General features: G+C 45.3%; 1 protein-coding gene across 1 annotated transcript in view; it reads left to right on the top strand.

Annotated features, from left to right (window-relative positions):
• DNAAF11 (dynein axonemal assembly factor 11) overlaps positions 1–16,997 on the top strand; it is a 54,226-nt gene extending 37,229 nt beyond the window's left edge. Inside the window, exons 11-12 of the mRNA XM_039845887.1 lie at positions 8,815–8,900; positions 16,638–16,997. Coding sequence (XP_039701821.1) covers positions 8,815–8,900; positions 16,638–16,815 — 264 coding nt within the window. The 3' untranslated portion in view covers positions 16,816–16,997. The remainder of the gene's footprint in view (positions 1–8,814; positions 8,901–16,637) is intronic.
• The last annotated feature ends 4,380 nt before the right edge of the window (positions 16,998–21,377 follow it).

Below are 21,377 nucleotides of genomic sequence, written 5' to 3'. Positions count from 1 at the left end.
GTGAATTATTAATTAATCAATTAAAATATTTATTCAATTCATCAAAAATTTATTAAGCACTTAGTATGAATAAAGTGCTGTGCGAATTACTGTGGAAGAGAAAAAATGGCATGGGCCTCTTAGGTCCTTCTTCCTGTCTTTTCTTTGTTGGCTGCGCTGACCATCACCCCAGAGACCCACATCGGCCCTCATCCCAAGTGAGACGTGTCGGTTTCAAAGAGGCTCAGACTCTTGTTAAGCAGCTACTCTTCCCTTCTGCTCACACCTCCACGTTCAGATCAAGGCCATGATACCTCCCTGATGTGTTGCCTCCAACTGGGAACCTACTGAGGGCTTCCCAGTTCTCAGCCCTCATCATATCGCTCGCCCGTTAGCCCTCTGCTGCTGCGACTCTGCCATCTTACTAAAGTTCCACAGTCTTAGAGAAATAGTCGTAATTGTTTCGAAGAAGGTCTCAGTGGATTCAAAACGTTACTTTCTTTGGAAGAGTAGTGAAGATGATATAAAAAGGAAGTTATGTGATTTCTAAAACTTATATTAAAACATGAAAATAGGAAAATTGTGAGTGGAGAAAACAACCATATAAACACTTTCTTTCACAAGCCCCAAATGTATAATTTGCACTTTATTTATGTTGATGTTTAACATAAATATTTTCAGGGAAAAGGAATGGAATGAAATAAAAATGTGTAAATTACAAAGCATTACAGAGAATAAATGCAAGCAAAAGTCAATACGGTTACACAAAATAAAAAAACATGAGGAAGGAAACATAAAAAGCAGAAAATCTGTAAGAAAGTAAGAGATGTAAAATCACTTATGCTATCTGGCTTACAAGAACACACCTGGATCTGAAAGACACAGGAAATATGTAAAAAAAAATGGGTAAAGCTACATTAAGTGAACGCAAGCAAAATTAGAGTAGTTATGGCAAAATTAATATCAGATATGATAGAATTTAAAACAATAGCATTGAATGGAACAGGGATGATTCTGTAGGAACAAAAAATGACAAAATAAAGACCAAATGCCTTTTATCTGCTAGATTGTACATTATTTAAGCCTCTTACAAAGATAAGGAAAAATCAAAGATTCATCTTTACTAGATTTATGACCAATTTCCATCTTTTATAGATACGAACAACAAAAAGTAAAACCATTTATTTGAATGATATAATTGAGATAGTTTTAAAAGTTTATAATAGACAAAACCCTATGAAAACCTCATTCTCATTTCCAAAAGAAAAAATATCATAGAAATCACATTAATTACAAGTCAATAGAAATATAATTGAGTATAAAATGTGGAGTAAACCAACAAATAAAATTGGGACATTCAAAATACTGTCCTAAAATGTTAATAAACCACAGTGGAAATTAAAAGTGTAATTATATATTATTTAGAAAATAAAAAATGTGAGCATAGGCTTTAGAATCAGGCACTTGTATGCACCTGGCACTGACCAGCCAGTTGAATATGTAATCAGCATGACTAATTTCAAATGGCCAAACGAACCCACAATTTTCTTCTGCAGACCTGCTCCTCCCGCAGACTTTCCTGTCTCAGAAAGTAACCCCATCATCTATGCAAGTCAAAGATTAGGCTGCATCCTTGACTCAGGTCTTGTCTTAGAATTCAGTTACATATCACCGCCTCCCTGCCTCACCCCCTGTCCAAGCCAGTGTGTCTCAACTGGACACCTCACACCCCCTTCTTGCTGTTTTCCTTATTTCTATTTTTTCCACCTTTTGATTCTTTCTCCATACAGAAGCCAGAGCGACCTTTTTAAAATATAAATCAGCTTATTTTATTCTTCTGCTTAAAACCCACCAATGGCTTTCCATAGCACTTGGAATAGTGTTCAGATTTCCTCGCAGCCCAGAAGGCTCCGTACAAGCCGGCTTCTGCCTGTGTTTCTGGTACCTTGTTCCACTTTCCTCCTCATTATATTCCAGACTCGGCTTTTTTCTCTCTTCCTGGAACACAGTAGCCTCATTCCCCCCACAGGACTTTTGTACTTGGCTTATTTTTATTTTTTATTTTTTGGCTAAGAATATTCTGCCCTTTCTTTTTATTCTCACCTGTTTTCTTTGTATCATGCAGGTCTTAGCTGAAATGTGACCTTTTCACAGGCTCTCTTCCTGATCGTCAGAGCTAACGTGGCCAGTGTCACCTTCCCTCACTAATCCTTCCTAGCCATATGACCTGGCTTATTGTTATTGCAGTATTTATCACCAAACGCAATGACCTTATTTGTTCAGTTTTGTATGTTTTGTCTTCCCGTGTCTAAGTGTAAGGTTTATCATAGTGGAGACTGTGATTCGTTCAATGTCTGGAATAGTACCTGTCTTTTACTAGGTACCCAATAAATATTATTTGAAGAATGAAACCCCAAGACTACTTATGCATACCTTATCTTGACTTAATGTCTTTTGACTATTTCTTCCAGCTAGTCACTTGATTATTTTCTTTTTGAAATAGGATGAAGTTTTTTAGCTTTGATTAATTCTAATATGAATTGTTTTATTTCCGTTTAGGTTGTTGCTTCCTATTTCCTGTCCATGAACTCTTTAGCTTCATATTCTCCTATGTTTTCTTCTAGAAGTTTTATCATTTTAGCTTTTATCTTTAGGTCTGTGATCCACTTAAAATTTTTTTACATGGGATATGAAGCAATTGAGAAGGTTCATTTCTTTCCCATGTGGATATGCAGTTCTAGCACCAAAAGATTTTACTTTTCCCATTGAATTGCTTTTTCACCTTTGTCAAAAATCAGTTACCCTTATAAGTAAGGGTCTGTTTATATCCTTTGTATTTTGTTCCATTGATATGTCTGTTCATCCTTACACCAATACCATAGTGCATTGATTGCTGTGGCTTTCTAATGAAGCTTGAAGACTAACTTCTGTAGCTTCATTCTTTTACGTGATCATTTTGGCTGTTCTGGGTCCTTTGTATTTTTATATAAATTTAAGAATCGGCTTGCCAATTTCCATATAAAAACCTTGTTCAGATGGGCCAAGCCCAGCTGGAATTCAGAGGCTATGAGCAGCTGGGTAATGAAGCCCACAGGGTTCCACCTCCCCGTGATATACAGAGCAGAGCAAAATCGGGGCAAGAAACGGATATGATGGCAAATGGGCTCAGTACCGTGACTGAGTTAGGATGCTGTATCACACCCTCCTTAAAACATCGCGGAGGCCTCGACCGAAGAGTATTAAAGTCAGTTATTAATGTCAACTCTTTTTAAGGACACTATCCATTTAACTTTTGTTTTCACTTTCTCTGGGGAAATCTGCTTAATGAATTGTACTTTATGCAAATGACCCCTTTTCAGAGGATGGATCAGTGCTAGGTGATCTCGAACGCCGAGTCCGAAACCTATCTATCTCATGTGATACAGTGGGAAGATAGAAAAGTCGTGCATGTCCGAAGTCTGCAGCTTCATCGGCCAACAGTTTACACGCGAGTGTTCCTATAGTCAACCCTATGGCCCTTACACACATTTAGACATTTTCCCAGCAAATTGTTTGTCGTCAGTATTTTCAGAGTAGAAAAGGGAAAGGGGAATGGCAGCAGAAGCTTCACTAGCATAGTCTAAAAAGAAAAGTATATCTTAATCTAGTGAGGAAAAAATACGTCTTTCAAAAGCCGTCACTCCACTGGACTTAGTGTTCTTGTTTACTTCACACGCGTTGGCTACTGAAAATAAGAAGGGCGCATTGAGCCCGCTACTCTTGCAACTGAGGTGAATTAACTACATCACTGAGGGGGAAAAATACTGCAAAGGCTCCCATCACCTCTGTGCAAAGTCCAAGTATCTTAAAATGAAGTCTCCCAAGATCTGACCTTGGCCTGTTTCTTCAGCCTTATTTCTAGCTACTTTCTGCCCAATACGCTCTGCTAGTTCCTGTGGGCCTCTATCTTCCTGTCTTTGTTCATGCTTTTTTCTCTCCCTGGAATGTTCTTCATCTCTGCATGACCTCCATTTTCTGGCAAATTCCTACCTATTCTTTAAAATTCATTTCAAAGCTCAAACACTCTAGTAAGCTTTCTTTGATCCTTGTCCCCCATGCCACCCAGGAGGTGTCCCTACCGTGGGCTTCAGTAGTCTATGCACGTATCTATCAATTGCACCTTCTTCGGTATGTCTTATTGCATACACTGTGTCTTTATTCCTCATGAAGTAATCAGGGATAATTTTTTTAATCTATCATTCCATATCTACCACTTAGTCCTATGTGCGGCACAGAAAAATGTACTCAGTAAATATTTCTTTGAATGGATTTAATGGAGGTAATAGTTGAAACTATGATACAAGGTGAAAATCTAAAAGAAATTTATTTCTGATTTTCATGAATGCTGTTATTTAAGAAGCCAGGGTAAATTTGCACAAAAAAGTTAAAAGGTGGATGGTTTTGTGTTTTCTTTCTCAACAACCGTCTCCGATTATGTTCCACGTTCTTTGTCCATTCGCTCTTCTGATTTGCCACTAGCAAGTCTTCATCTGAAATGGAATGATCGTTTGCTCATTCTTATTTAACGTTATATAAACATCTATTAAGTTGAACCGTGTGAAACCAGTGTTTTACAGGTCAAAAAATAGAAATGATTCAAACTAAATACAAGATTGAGAGCTAGGTCTCCCTTCCTTGCATCTCTTCACTGTATTTCTACGCCGTTCATATAGTCCGGGTTTGCTGTATTCATGACTTTTATAGTTGGTAAAGCAACCACATAAATTTCGTTCAAGTAATGTAGACGGTCTCAGTGCAGGGTGCTGCTGCAGGAAGAGATGAGACTCTATCTTGCGATACTATTCCAGCAAAGACTGGGAAGCCATGTGTCAGCAAAGCCTTAGAATGGACTTTTGCATTCTGTAGACAAGCGGACTCCATTACTACCTCCATATTCACACCCAACTCTCAATTTCATGACTCTGTAAGAGTTAAAATAATGTTTAGCATCATTAAGACATTAATCTCTACTTTCGCGGCTCTCCCACAATTGAATTTCCAAGTAGTTGCTTACATTTCTCTATGGATTCAGGAAAGCATTCGTCCCACATCATCTAATTGATTAAACATTGCCCTCATGACATCTCCATCAGTCATTACCAAACACGCTTAGCACGAATGAATAAGGTGGTTGATGTCAATGAACGTGACTTTCTAGAGGAGGATACCGCTAGACCACAGGCAGTGGAAGAGCAAAGGCCAGTGTTCCGGTGCCTTGGGACTCTGAGTCGGTCAATGACCCTCTGCTTGGGAAACGGGACCTTGGAGCAGAAATGTTTCACCTGCCGTTTATGTGAATGTTGGTGTTAATATTTTTCTTACTGTTGATTTCTTAATTCCTTCTAACTTTTAAACTTAAAAGAACCTTTGAAACTAACTGAGCTGAAAATATCTTTTAAAAATAAGGAACACATTTAGATTCTGGTGCACAGCAAATTCTCTGTGAAGGAAAGTTCCAAATTTGTGATTCTATTTACATTTCCATAAACACAGAGAATCTTTGTCTGAGCTTATTATGTGACAAATGACAGTGTTAGAAATGGGGTGTTTTAAGACTCTAATTATGCATGCGCTCCCATTCTTGTTAGTCTTCATGTTTTGTTGCTTCACATTTGAAGCAATGCAAAACTTGTACTTTTTGGCTCAAGCACCTTTTCCTCAAAGTTGATATTTTAATGTATTTTAACTAACATTGGCCTCGTTAATGTAATTACAATACTAAAACATAAGAAAGGTGCTAAGGTGCCACCACTCCCCAGAAAGCAGATCCTGAGATGGAGATGATCTTGCGCGGTGTTTGTTAGGGAGTGGCCTAGGGGTCGAGGCCTGTGGGAGGGCCGGAGGGGACCAGAAGTTGAGCTGCACCGCATGCCCAACAGAGGCCTCAGCCAACACCTCAGCAAGCTCTGGGCGGTCATGGTCCTTCAGAGTTGTCCCAAGTCGGGCTGGGAGCAGCCTTAGACACCACATAGAACAGAGATTGGAACACTGTAGGCTCTGGTTTCTTACACTCACGTAGCATTCAAAGTCCCAGACATGTCAAGGAAGGAGGAGAGACTTCCAGAACTGAAAAAGCCATGTGCTCAAGGATCATAGATGAATTAGGGGTAACGGGTACGGGCGGGGTCTCCTTCCCTCCTGAGGGGGGACTGGGCAGCCTGCATATGGGTTTGGGCCTTTCTCGGGTCCTGTTCCCAACTCTCTGGCTTAGTCAATGCAAATTAAAATTACTTAAATCAAATTAAAATGTCTGTGTCTCAGTCGTCCCCACTGCACTTGGAATGCTCATTTGCCGCGTTGGACGGCGCGGGACATCTCCACCGAGGCGGAGGACTCTGTCAGGCCGTGTGGCCCCGCACACACCGTGTAGCCCGATCTCGGAAGTCCTGCCGCCTCCCTGAGACCTTGCGGGAGAAAGGGGCCCTTGCTCATTACCCGGATGACTCGGAGGCACCCCTCAACTCGGAGGCACCTCTGTTTTGCCTCGTCGAGTCCGTCTTTCTTTCGTGTTCAACGTTAATATGGCTTCATAAACCAGAGCTGGAATCAGCAGCAACTGAGGTGTTTCCATCTCCCAAAGGCCAGGCTGGGGAGGCAGGGGAGGTGTTGGTATTCATCGCACTCGTTCAGTTAGAGAAAAGGCAGAAAAGCCATATAAGTTTGCATAGAAAAAGGGTGTAAACGCTCATACCCTGCCGCAGTGACATCCAAAAACATGACATTGTTGGCCAGCAAGAAATTAATGGAAAACAATGAAATTATGGCATGAGATATACTTTAAAGCATCAATAAAGCATTTTAGAATTAGCCTCCTCCAAAATAAACTGTATTTGATGATAATAAAGACCTGCTTTGTTAGGTGAGCCTTTCCATGAGTCACCATCTTTAATTATTCAGTAAACATCGCATCTGTGCTTTAGTTGCTGATTCTTGCACAGTATTATTCTTCTACAACTTTTTGTTATGCAGACTGTACCTCTCTTAAAACATTTCCGAACAAACTCTTCCAGACTTGAAATTTAATGTCTTTAGTGCATGCGGTATTCATTGTTATTTTCTTCCGAAGTCTCAGCAAAAGTCTAGCCATTGCACAAATCATTTGTGATGCTTAAAGGTATTTTTTTCCGAGTCAGCTCTTCAGTAGGTGTACAGAAAAGACAGTCTTTAAGGGGGATCTTTTTTCCTCGCATTGTATATAGGCTCTCCCGTGAGGTCTATGGGAGGGGAAAGGCCAGCTTACATTCATGTTCTTCTGCGTAAGGGAGCTGAACTAAATCACGCAGATTGAATTTTTATAAAATATGATAGAAAAATATACAACTGCACTATCTAAAAAAACTGATTCTCGTATCACCCCATTATCCATAAGGGCACTCACCTCCCCGAGTCTGCTGCCACAGTCCCGCAGACGAGGACTCATTTCTTCATTGTTCATTCATCACTTATTGAAACCTACATGGGATAAACAATGGGCATGGCTTTTGAGGGTTCTGACCTGTGGAGCATGTAACCACGAAGCACTAGTCAATGGGAAATAAATTACCCCATCTATTAATAAGATTAAGTGCCCAGCACTCCAGTGCAGAGGTCCAGTAAATATTGGACCAGAGCATCTGCTTCAGGATTAAGACTAAACTGAGCTCCTGACTTCTTTCTAAACGCAGCTGGTGAGCCCAGCGAGCTCGCCTGAGCCAGCACGTGGGAGCCGGGCCGGTGACGGCCTTCCAAGCCCACGCCTCATCTTTCTCCCTAATCACTTGCATGGGTTTGACCACTGCTGTGCAACACATCGAGTCTCAGGCAGGACAGACGGGAGTGGCAGATGTTCCTCACCTTTCAGAGGAGTGACTGCCACCAGGGAGATGTGACCAGGAAACGAGGTATCTTCTTTCCAAAGAGGAGGAGCCCACAGAGGTAGAGGAGTGCACGCCCACTCTAGATCGCTCTCTTCCTTACAAGCCAAGGACGGAAGCCCCTCCCTGGTCAGTGGTCCAAGGCAACGTGAGGCGAGGGGTTTTAAATTCCTTCCCTCTGCCCACAAGTCATCCCTGTCTCATAGGAATATTGGGAAGTGGGGGGTTAAAGAAGTAAAATACATAAAATACCTAGCTAGCCCGGCACCCTGTCGGGTCTGACAAGCAGGCACATGCTCTCTTCTCCCCAGCACTGTCCCCTGTTTGGGTTTCCTGACGGAGCATCCTGGATCTGAATGACCTGTGCCGAGCGTTTTTGAATTGAGTCGCTCAGCTTTATTTATTGAGACCTCACGCGCTCAGCACTGAGGTCATCTGGCTTCAAGGAAGTAGTGGAATTACGGAATCCTTCAGACTAAGAAGGGATCTCGGAGGTCACGTCTCACTCATTTCACGGGGGAAGGATCCAGGGTCCAGTAGTTGGGAGGGCGGGGGCTCCAGCGCCTTCCGCCACAGCGCGTTCACTGGCAGCACCTCAGTCACACCTGTGTCCCCAACACCCCCAAAAGTGTCTGGCCTATTGTTGGCTCTCAGAAAATATTTGCTAAATGAATCGATTCGCTGTATTCCCCTGCCTGGCCTTTGGCAGTCAAATCATAGCTTGTGGCTTTGTAAGACTTCCGTGAACAGATACCACGCGTGACACAGCCTTCTCAAACCACGTGTAGGGGCTTAAAGTTAGACTCCGCCATGGACTATGCAGTGCAAATTAAAACATTTTAGCATCTTAAAAATATATGCATATAAATATATATGATATTTATTTTTAAAGACGTAGGAGAGGGGAGTATACCACTTAGTATATGTCGTATTTTTATTTTAGGTGGGAGAAGTAATCACGAGTGGCCAGCAGACCTCTAAGCCTGTGAAATGTACGCCGGACAGCAGCCAAGAGCAAGCAAGCAAAAGGTAACCCCCGCCCCAGTTTAGCTTTATTGTATTGTCCTCTTCATTGTCATCTGATGGCTAGAATGCACCTTCAAAAAGATAGTTATTTAAGGTTTTTAAACAATTCATACCACGAACGTTAATGTTCATGACCCAGACTTAGACTCTTGATTGGCAGGGCTCTAAATTCCTAAAAATAAGTCTGTGTGCATGCGGGTCCCAGTTTCTCGGGAAATAACACCAAGTGGTGACGTCAGCACTGCTGACCGCTGGCATTTAGGGAGCACTTGCTCTGCCGGGCACTTTGCTGTGTGCTTTACCCGCAGTAACACGTGAAACCCGCCCCGTTTGTATCCTCAGCGTACAGATGGGGAAAGCGAGGGAAAGAGAAGTTGAGAATGTTCAAAGGTCACGTAGCTATGACACGTTGGGACAACTGCCGAGCCCTGTTCACAGTGCTGCTCCCGCTGCATCCCTTTTATGACCCACGTGTCACTTCATAGACTCCAAAACTCTCAAGGCTTCAAGGCCAAGAGGCCCCTCCGTGTGCCATTGTGTCAGGTCACCTCTGGCCTTTGCGTTAGCTTCTTACCCACCGGGACCTTCACCCCCTCGAGAGAACAGTCACCCCATTCCGCGTGTTTCTCAGCGCGAGGCAGGCCCTCCTTGGTTCCTCACTGAAGACTCTAGCTCGGGCCCCTGGAGACCCTCAGAACAAAGCCCACCTCCTGTAAGCAGTGACACCCCGTGAAGTATGCTGGACCAAGCTCTCGATGACTTCCCGGTTCTTCCTTAGAACGGACACCCCAGTGCTTCCAGCTTTCCTGCTCCCTGGCAGGATTTCCGGACTCTTACCATCCAGATGGTAAAATCTATTTTGAACCAAGGCAAACTATCTTTGTGATACAAATGTATGTGCCGGAATTATCATTATAAAAATACCTGAACGAGAGCTATGTTTGTGTCTTGCGTAATGCAAGCAGTCAGGCATCTGTATATTCAAAGGCAACTGTGGAAGTTTTGTAGGATTTTCAAACCTAGGGTTTGTTTGAACAGGTATGGAATTGAATTCCCACTGGAAAGTGGGGCGCTGTTTTTAACCTTGGAAATCCACGTGTGTCTTTCTCAGCTCCATGATTCCCTTTCAGATACGTGTGTAATTTACAGAGCTTCGAGGGTATTATGACTATCGTGAATATTCACGGTCACAATTAACCCCCAGCAGCGTCCACACACGTAAGGAGTCTGAGTCTAATGTGTGAGGAATTGCAGGGATGCGAAGCCAAGTCATTGCAGACAGTTTTCAGACGGTTTTCAGGCCCCAGGAAAACCGTCATCACCATGGTTACCCTTGATGTCTATAGACATCTTCCCACCCTTCTCTGTGGTAGTGTCTCCTGTGTTATTTTTGAAGAGCCTTTCCTCTTCATCTTCATCATGAGAAATGGTCACTTCACGACCATACAGAGTATGTGAAAGTTGTTTGTGATGCTCCTGAATCACTGACAAACTTCATTATCCACCTTGCCTCAGCCTCTGGCTGGGGGAGCCCACTCACCAAACAGCCGCCCGCTCAGGCTGCATACGGGAGTGAGGCCAGGCGGGTGGGACGTTTGAGGGACAGGACGGCAGGTGCACCAGCACATCCCGGGACTGGGACGGGCCCCTCCACCCTCTCGCAGACTGGGCCGTCCTTCCCTCCCACTGTGGAGGCGGAGTGGACGGAAGCAGAAAGACACGTGGGTGAGGTTTAGTTCGTCGAGAGGGACGGGGTCGCGTTTGGGGTGGGGGGACAGGTAACTGATTCAGCAAACTCTTGTGGTCCCGTGACACTGAATGATAAAGGAAGATAGCAACTTTCTCACAAATGGATTTGTTGAGTGTTGAGTGCCTGCTCTGTGCTCTACGCTGCTATGCATTTTCTTCTCCTTAATATTCGAAATAACTACAAGGTGAGTCCTGTTCTTACTAATGTACTGAGGTTCAAAGAGATTGAGGAATTTGCCCAGGATCACAACGTTGCTGAGTGTGTGGCGGAACCAGGATTAGAAAACTCGGTCCGGTCCTGAGCTTGCCTTCTTACTGTCTTTCCGGGACCCTTTTTCGCAGGCTTTCTTCTCTAGAGCATTCTTAGGTTCACAGCAAAATTGAGCAGAAGGCACAGAGATTCCCCATATACCCCCGTCCCCAGTCAAGCATAGCCTTCTCAGTTATCAGTATCCTCCATCTGAGTGGTTTGTTTGTTACGATTGATGAACCCACACTGACAATCATTATCACCCAAAGTCCATAGCTTACATTAGGGTTCACACTTGATGTTGTTCATTCTACAAGGTTTTGGCCAATGTATAATGATATGTACTGCTCTTAAAATCCTCTGTGCTCCACCTGGCCCTCCCTCCCTCCCTCCCCTCGACCCCTGCTGACTATCGATCTTTTTACTGTCACCATAGTTTTGCCTTTTCCAAAACGTGATATAGTCGCTATCATATAGTATATAGACTGTTCACATTGGTTTCTTTCACTCAGTCCTGTGCATTTAAGCTTCCTCCATGTCTTCTCGTGACTTGATAGTGCATGTTTTAAGTGCCGAATAATATTCCATCGTCTGAATGCACTACAGTTTACTAGCCATTTACCTACCTACTGGAGGACATCTTGTTTGCTTCTAGCTTTTGGCAATTATGAATAATGCTGCTGTAAACATCGTGTGCAGGTTTTTGTGTGAACATAAGACTTCAGCTCCCTCGAGTAAATACCAGGGAGTGTGATCGCGGGGTCATATGGTAACGGTATGTTTTGTTATGTAAGAAGCTGCCGAATCGTCTTCACCGTGGCTGTGCCATTTTGCATTTCACCAGCAATGGATGAAGGTTCCCGTTGCTCCACATCCCACCAGCATTCGGTGGAGTCAGTGTTCTAGGTTTTGGCCACTCTAGGAGGTGTGTAGGGTTATCTTGTTTTAATTTGCATTTCCCTGATGACCTATGGAGTGGAGCATCTTTTCATAGGCTTATTGCCAACTACACATCTACCCCCGTGATGCATCTGTGAATATTTTCAGCCTATCCTTCAATCACATGATTTGTTTTCTTATTGTTGAGTTTTAAGAGTTCTTTGTATATTTTGGGTAACAGTCTTTTATCATATGTCTTTTGCAAATATTCCAATCTGTGGTTTGCCTTATCATTATCTCAAAATTCTTTTTCACCGGACTTTAATTTTAATAAAGTCCAACTTGTGAATTATTTCTTTCATAGATCATACCTTTGCTGTTAAATCTAAAATGTCATCACTGTACCCAAGGTTTTCTAGTTTTTTTCCTATGTTATCTTCTAGGAGTTTTTATAATTTTGCTTTTTGCGTTTAGGTCGACGATTTATTTTGAGTTAATTTTGCGAAGGTTGTAAGGTCTGCGTGTGGATGTCCAGTACTTCTGGCACCATTTGTTAGAGACTATCTTTGCTCCGTCGTATTGCCTTTGCCCCTTTGTCAAAGATTAGTTGACTGTGTCTATGGAGGTCTATTTCTGGGCTCTCTATTCTGTTTCATTTATCTACTTTTTGTATTCTTTTGCCGATACCACACTGTCTTGATTCCCATAGCTTTATAGTAAGTCTTGAAGTTGAGGAGTGTCAGCCCTCCAACTTTGTTCTTCTCATCTAATATTGCACTGGCTGTTCTGAGTCTTTTGTCTCTCCACGTGAACTTTACAATTAGTTTGTCGATATCCACAAGATAACTTGCTGGGATTTTTATTGGAATTGCATTGAATTTATAGATCAAGTTGAGTAGAACTGACATCTTGACAGATTGAGTCTCCCTACCCATAAACACGATGTCTCCCTGTTTATTTCGTTCTTCGATGTCCATCGGAATTTTATAGTTTTCTTCAGAAATCAGGGTCACTTCATGGTATCTTTTAATGAACAGAATACCATATTCTTAAAATAATCAAAATCGTTACACTTTTAAATGATTAATGCTTTCTTATTTTTATTTTAGAAGTCCTATCTCACTGTGACATCGTAAAGGTAGTCTCTTATGTTATAAAGCTTTGTGGTTTTCATTTTCACATTTAGGTATAATCCACTAGGAATTAACTTTTGTTTAAGGTCCGACAGTTTTGTTAAGATATGACAACTTAATTTTTTTCCCATTTAGACACCCTACTGTCCCAATGTCTCTTGTTATAAAAGTTATACTTTCTACAATGATCAACAAGTCCACCTGTGTCAGAGGTCAAGTGTCCACATATGTGCGGGTCTGTTTCTGGACTCTATGCTGTTCTATTCCCTTAATTTTCCTAGGAAATTATAACTAGCAGTAAAAGTCCGCTCAGCTTATTCTTCTTATTGAAGAGTTGGCTCTTCCTGGCCCTTTGTGTTTCTATATAAATGTTAGAAATGACTTGTCATGTTTCTGTTTCTCTCTCTCTCTCTCACACACACACAGACACACACACACACACACACACACACACAGCATATTGGGATTTTGTTTGGAATTCTATTGGATATATAGAACAGTTTACGGAGAACAATTCTTATATCGGCATCTCTTTTTTAGTCTTATTTTAGTGTCTCAGTAAAAGTTTATAAGTTTTCCATCAATATTCCATGTTTTATTAATTTTTAGGCATGTGATATTTTTAATGCTATCATAAATGTGTACTTTTTTGTTTGTGTGTTGCTGGTATATAGATTTGCAGTTTTTATTGTGGTAAAATACACATAACACAATTTACCGTTTTAGCCATTGAAAAGTGTACAGCTCAGTGGTATTTAGTATATTCACACTATTGTGCAACCATCACCACTATGTAATTTACTTTGTGTTTAAGTTTTTACCCAGCAACCTTGCTAATATCTCTTATTATTTTATTAATTTGCCTGTTGGTTCTTTTAGATTCTCTGCATATCTGCCAAGAATGATCGCTTGTTTTCTTCCCAATTCTCTGTCTTTTTTTTTCATGCCTTACTGCATAGGGAAAGACTCCTGTGCAGTGTTGAATCGAGGGTGATCACAGGCATCTTTGTCTTACTGCCAAACCCGGAGGGAAAGTTTTCAACATTTTACTATTAAGTCTGAAACATTTCATTTAAACATAGTGAGTGTAGTGGTTTTATAATTCATGCTTTCATATTCAATATCTGAAGTTTTTATGTTTCTATTTCTGGTGCTTCTGCTGGTTCTCGTGCAAAGTACCCTTTTCCCTTGATTGCTTGTTTATTTTTTGACTGCGAGCTGCTCCACTGCGGATCATAGCTTGGGGGCTTTTCAGAGATCAGGGATGCTCAGCCAGGGAGCCTGGGCATGTGCTTTGGGGCAGACTCCAAGGGTGATCTCATCCACTTTATATTCAAGACTGAGCATTTTTAACCACTAGCTGCTATAAACCTTTTTAAGCCCCAGCTTATGGTGACAACTCAGCTCAGTTCCGTTGGGACAGCTCTCCTCACAGCTTCCTGGGGAAGTGGGCAGAGTGGGCTTCTTATTCACTCTCTCTGGGGACTGCACCCTTACTGGGAAAAGGGTTGGACTGCCCACTGGGCATGCTCAGGGCCTTGACCTCTGTCCTCAGACTCTGTAAGGTCGGCAAGACCAAAGCACAGCTTTAGGTGGCTCGGCAAATGCCCTCAGGGCCAAGGTGGCTCCAGGACCCACTGCCCTCTCTGGGTTCCTCCATTCACCGAATTCTAACCTGGTAGTTCCATAGTATCTGGTCAGATGCTTAATGATCTGAGGCAAAGTATCAGCTGGAAATGGGAGCCTTTGGTCCCAATGCGCCAGCCCACCATATTGCTGGATGTTCTTATGCTCTTTAATAGAAGGAATCAATCTTCAATGTGTTTTACGCCTAGTAAGACTTTAGGTGTTTTATTTGTTTTTAGTTTTTGCTTTCTTCCGTGGTAATAAATATATTCGTTTTGTCTTCCAGTTATTCTTACTAGATTGTAGAGGTTCTGGTTCTGACCGCCAAGTGGTGGGTACAAACAGCGATGGGCCTCTGTCGCTACAGGCCTCTGACGCTGCGGCAGGAAGCAGCACGGGAGAAAGGCCCCTTTCCTCCTTATTCGGGGGGTTAGTATGATCCTCCAGTGCCCATGCCTGGCCACTGGCTGTTTATTACCCAGAGCTTCATGAGAAATTAAAGTCCTGCATCCAAATGACCCCACACAACCTCCAAGGTAGGCGAGCTGCAGAAACTGTATCCTAGTTCAGCTTGGTCTTTATTACTGAGATCCAGAAGTCGTGGCCCCAGAGATATGCCTGGGAGTGAGATAGGCTTCTTTCCCTCAGAGTCAAGGACAACATAATTATAACAGCTGAATTTAGATATCTGCTTCATTAAGCCACTGATATCGTAGCTTTTTAGATGAGAACATAGTAATTAAAAAGCACAGCTGTATTGAATAATAACTGTAATATAGGTCTTTGAAAAGTATAACTTCCTGCATAGTTTATAGTGTACAATCTGGGTCTTCAGAATATGCGACTTTATGCTTCTTGTATACTTCGTATTTTTCTTCAGGTCTGTATTAGTCAAAATACTCAGAGGAATCAAAAATGCAAATGCTTTCAAAGGCTGAGGAGACTACAGAGCTGAGGAGAAGCGTTATAACAGAGTTTACCTGTCCCAGAGATAATCGAACACTCCCCCCGCCCGCAATAAACTGTGTCCCCTGTGTGAATGTAGTCTGAGGACATCAGTCTAGGCACCTGGATTCGATGGACTGGGATTGTCTATAGGTCACAGATAATTTTTTATTTAATTTCATTTTCCAACAATAGTATAGAATGATTTGTCTTCATTTATTCAACGAGTATTCCTTCAGTAAAGCTGTATGCCACAGAGGTAAGATGAGAAAGACAGAAATCTCTGCTTCAAAGACGTCAGTCTAGTAGGGAGACAGACCGATAATGGGACGGTTACGTGGCGATGTGATACATTTTGTATTGGAGCACCGTGCTGCACTAGTAGATGACACCAGGAAACTTGTCTCTTTGCACAGACCATGGGATTGCTGGGGGCTGGAATATAGTAGGCACTCAATGTATATCTGTTGACTGAGTGAATTGTGTAGTGATTCCAAAATAATGTGACTGATCATCAGATTCACTGGGGTAACGCTGTATACGTCCCAGTTACTGGGCCAGCTCCAGGCCTGCGGAATGGGAATTGCCAGGAAAGCAGCCTGGTGACCTGCATTAGATGGAGCTTCCACGACTATGACAGTGGGACTTATTGGCCAGCGGAGGCTGTCCCTTGCTCCGTTGCATGGTGGCCACTGCTGAGAGGGCTGGCTGGGGCTGTAGAAGCAGGTTATTGTAGGAGGGAGAATTGGTGGGCTGAACTTGTATAAATGCCCTCACCAAACTGAGGCAGTCTGGATGGTCTGCCGCAACAAAGTCCACAGGCCCGATTAGCTACATTCAGGAGTGAGACCTGCCTGGGGTGGCTCTCTCATGACCCTGGCCGTGGGGCATTGACAGGTAAGCAGAGTCTCCCGGCTGACCTGTCCTCCAGTTGCCTGTGCATTGGTACAGGCCCCAGCACTTTTCAGCACGTTAGTACTCTAAGGGTTAGACTCTTGCTTCTGCAAGGCTCTAACCAGCGACAGTCTCTTATTTTTTGCCTCTGTGTTCTGGGGATAGCACTTGCCAATGGTTGCTGAATAAATGAATGAGTTGAATCTGTTTGCAATTTAATTTTAAACGATGTAACCATTCCATTTGCCCTTCTTATTGTTATAGAAGCAAGCAAATTGAAAAACTAGAAGTGGATCCCAGCAAGCATTCCTTCCCCGATGTGGCTAACATCGTTCAAGGAGAGACACGCACGCCCAGAAGGGTCCGATCGGAACCCAAAATTATACCAAGTGAGGAAGATCTGGACTTTGAAGATAACCCTGACGTGCCTCCGCTGATCTGAAGCATCAGGCTGCATTAACTGGGACCCAGCGGACCCCGTTTTGCTCAGTGCAGAGTATGTGTGCATGTGACTTCCGGGGTAAACACAGAGTTATTTATCTATATCAGTATTCCAATGTTTTAGCTTCTGCTTTCTACAGTAATATTCTTAAACTAGTTTAAAATTAAAGGGCATACTTTAAATATGCTATAACTCATCATTCGTCCAGAACGAAGTGTCGGCTAGTGAACATGTTCAGTAAATCATAGCACTAACCTAATGCAGTTAAACAACCAGAAAACAATACCATTAAGGACTGAATGTTTGTGTCCCCGACCCGAATGTGATGGTATTTGGAGGTGGGGACTTTGGGAGGTAATTAGATTTTAGGTGAGGTCACAAGGACAGGGTCCCCATGATGAGATTAGTGTCCTTAGAAGAAGAAGAAAAGGAACCATAGCTCTCTCGCTCGCTCGCTTTCTCCCTCTCTGTCCTTCTCTCTCCCCTGCTGATGTGCGAGCAGCAAGAAGGCAGCCACCTGCAGGCCAGGAAGAGCGCGCTCGCTAGGAGCCGAATCAGCCAGCACCTTGAACTTAGCCTTCCAGCCTCCAGAACTGAGAGAAACAAATTTCCATTGCGTTAAGCCCCCAGGTCCGTGATATCTCATTATGGCAGCTTGAGCAGACGGAGACACCGTCTGCCCCTCAGAACCGATACACAGAGTCCACGGAGTCCTATAGTCACCTTGCCCGTCCTTGGGTGATGGTGGTTCCTCTCCCCGGGGAGTCACACCTAAATGCCGTAGGATCTGCCTAAACCTCCGTCCAGGTGCTGGGAAGGTTCACCCACCTGAGGAAAGGGCAGAGGCAGGGGGCGGGGGGAAGCATATGCTGCATCTCGATCCTGGCTGCGAGGATCATTCCCCCGTGACCCTGGAATCCGCTGCTCTGGCCGCTTCTTCCAGATGCTCCCCGTGTCCTTCTCCTCGCTCTGCCTGTGCTGTGCGCACTTCGCGCAGGCTCAGGGCTCCCGCCCCTACGTCAGCTCCACCGGGGGCGGGAAAGGCCTCCTGGTCCCTGGGCGAAAGGAAACCTCACGGGCCGTGAGGTCATCTCTGTCGCCAGTGCCCACTCTCCAGTCTAGGCGTTTTTTTTCTCTTGCTTATCAGGCTTTTCTTGAACAGCGTGATGGCCCTTCCTGTCCCTGTACCCAGCCCAGCCAGCCGTTCATGTCTCCGCCTCCTGCTCCCGGCTACCGCGAGGAGCCTTACAGCAGGACCGTGGCGTGAGTGGCTTGTGAATGCCAACAGGAGACCGCTGGCTGTGACCCTTAGGGGACACATGCGTGTGGCCCAAGCCCCCGGGCCCGCGTGGAAGCGCCCTCCTTCCACCTTCCGCTGATGGCGGGGCCACGCCATGCAGGCTGTGATGCAGGCCGTGTCTGTCGCTGCCGGCAGAGTCTGCCACAGCTTGCCCGACACGTTGGATGGGAAGCGTTGCCTCGTCTCCCGTTGACGCAGGGCCGGCCAACGTGTCTGTCACTGTTGTAGCAGACCTTCGCTAAGACGAGCTGTTCTTCCAGACGTCGGCTCCCTAAGTTTCGCTCCCTCCACGTGGTCTGGCGTTTTCTAGGTGTGAGAGATCAGCTTCCGTTGGCTCTGCTGGTGGGAGTCTCACTCAGCAAACGCATACCGAGCACCCTGCTAGGTCAGGTAGCAGGACAGATGCCTTTCCGAGGCCCAGGCTCCCGGCCTTGGTCCACTCTCTGCTGCATGGCTGCTCCCTCCAGCCCTCACATTAAGCCATTGCCAAGGGTGACCCCTTCGGCCCTCCATCTTCTCCATGTGCACAGTCTCCCCTCCCTATCCCCCCCGCCCCGCTGCTCCCGGGCCCATTCCCATGGCTGCTGCTGCCAGCTCAGGCTGATGCCCCCGAAAGCTCCATCGCAGGCCTTAGATGCACCCATGAAGTGGCTGTCTTCCCCTGGGCCCATGTTCACTGCAAGGTCCTACCTCGCCTTGCCCTGCCCCGTCCCCTAATTCTGCCTCTTTCGTCTTATGGATTCAGTTTCCATTCACCCAGATTACAAGATGTGTCACTGCTTTCTACGCTCACCGTTCAATGGGAACTAAATCCTGTCAATTCTGCCTCAAAAAATGCTTCTCCAGACTCCTCCAAACCCATCTCCACTGTCTGCACCCATGTCCCATCATCTGCCGTGTCACTGTGACCCCGAGCCTTGGAAATGAATGCCCCCTTTGCTGGTTGCCTAGAGACGTGACCCTCTGTCATTGGCGTCTCAGAGCCGAGGCTGGGAACGTGCGGGGTCCCGGGGTCCCGGCGAGCCCTCTCAGGCTTGGCTGGGAGTAGCGCGGTGCTGCCAAGGCTCAGGGACAGAGTGGTGGCCCTGCTGCTGCCTCTTCCCTCACACAAAACTCAGTGCCTAAAGGTTATCTTTAGATCTAAACGTGCAAGGCAATGCCAAACAAGCTTCTAGATCAGCGACACCTCGCTCGGGCCTTCCTGCGTGGGTGACCCAGTCAGTCTGAGCCCGCCATTCATTCAGGCGCATTCAACAGTGAAGCAGAAGGGGCAATGCCAGCTCACCGTCGGCGCCTTGACTCAAATTCCCCTGCCCGGAGCCCCATCTGCTGATGAAGGAGCTCTAGCTTGTGTCCCAGACGTGCCTGGGGACTCTCCCAGAGTGTCCGGGCTCCTCTCGCGGCTCGACTGCACCCTCCGGGGACATCTTCTCCTCGGGGCTCCTCTCTGCTGCCCCAGGGCCCTGACCACACCAGCGTGTCCGAGAAGTGCATGTGATGCTTTTCCTGGAAGGGGTCCCCGAGCAGTTCCGACTGAGCCCCAAGACTTTGGAACGAATTACTCCTGCGTTAGCTGAAGCCCGTCTTTCCGCCCTTCGCCGTGTGTGTTGACGACGCTACAGTAGAACTGGCAACGCCGTCTCCTCCTCCAGCCGTGTCTTCATCCGTGGGTAGAGAGCGGCCGCCGCAGCCTACGATGAGCGTTCCAGTGAGGAAGCCACCTGCTTCCATGCCCGCCCTTCCTCTGAGTTAGAGCACACGCTGGCCCACAAGGAAGCTTTGGGGACTCAGCCAGCACTGCCCGTCGGTCAAGAAATGAACCTCATCGTGGCCATCGGGGTGGCGTCATGTCCTAGGATTTGAGTGATGCCCTCTGCCGACCAGGACCAGTCCTTCCATCCTTCCCTCTCTCTTCTCATCTCCTGTCTTATTATCTCTTCCCCAGGGCGATGTTGTGATTTATAATAAGAAATACTTAGTCTATGTCCGGTGGTTTCTGGCACAGAGCTCCTAAAACCCTTGGAATTTCCCGTGATGAGGGTAATTAAGGTGCTTTTGTTATGTTAATGAGGTGACTGATGGAAAGGCACTAGGTAACCAAAGGAGGGTGCTGCTTACCTGGAGACTTTCTGTCTCCCGCAGCTCCAGGTAAGGGAGAGGAGCTCGAGGTTGACCTGATGGCCAATGGCCAATGATTTAATCAATCATGCCTATGTTATGAGGCCTCCACAAAATCCCCCAAAGACTGAGTTTGGAGAGCTCCTGGCTTGGAGAGCTTGCGGACATCTGGGGACAGTGGTGCTGGAGGGCATGGAAGCCCCGCACCCCTCCCCCACACCTTGCCCTGTGCATCTCTTCCATCTGCTGCTCCTGAGTTAAATCATTTTCTAATAAATGGGTGATCTAGCAGGTAAAACGTTTCTGAGTTCTGCGAGCTGCTCTGGCAAATTAATTAAACCCAAGGAGGGGGTCATGGGAGCCTCTGATCTCTGGCTGGCTGCTCAGAAGCACAGGTGACAACCTGGACGGGCGACTGGTGTCTGAAGAGTGTGCTGGGGGCAGGCCTGCAGGACTGAGCCCTTAACCTGTGTATCTTGTCGAAGATCAATTAGGTTGCAATGTTTCATTTTCAAATTACTATCAAACTCCTGGTTGGAGGGAACATGTACTATCCGCTCCTGTGGAGAAGTGCCCATTGGTGTCGTACTCCTTGCTTCTCTCTCGTTGAATCTGAACCGAGGCAATAAAAACGGGTGCTGTTTATTGTACCCCACATATATTAATGCCATACGTTCTCATAGAATTCCTTATTCCTCTCTTCATTGAGACTTACCCGTCTAGGTGTTTACCTCTGTAAGCCTCGCTTACTGCAATAACCTTAGAGTTATTGTGCTTCATTTTCTCCCCACCTCCCCTGGGAGCAGGGCTGGCTAGTACCATGAGTGGTTTCCAAGAGCCTGCACGGGGCCTGCCCAAAATACGCAATTTGAATGACCCTCCCACTGTGACCACAGAGTGTCTGTCTGTTATGTCACTGCCCTACCGGAAAACCTCCAGAGGCTCAGTGTTCTGGACTTGAGGGCCGGGTTCCCTTGTGTGTCAGTGTTGCTACCCTGAGCTGCGTCAGATGCCCAGGTGATCCTGCCCTGGACAGCGTCCCTTCAGCTGGACCCAGCAGGCTCCTTGCCACCAGTGCAGCCAAGTCCTTGTACAGCGAGGTAATGAGATTTTTATGACCAAAGAACTCTGGGCTCACAGAATC

Source organism: Pteropus medius, unplaced genomic scaffold (genome assembly GCF_902729225.1).
Source record: "Pteropus medius unplaced genomic scaffold, Ma_sr-lr_union100, whole genome shotgun sequence".
Classification (NCBI taxonomy): Eukaryota; Metazoa; Chordata; class Mammalia; order Chiroptera; family Pteropodidae; genus Pteropus; species Pteropus medius.
This window is presented reverse-complemented; position numbering and strand designations above follow the sequence as displayed.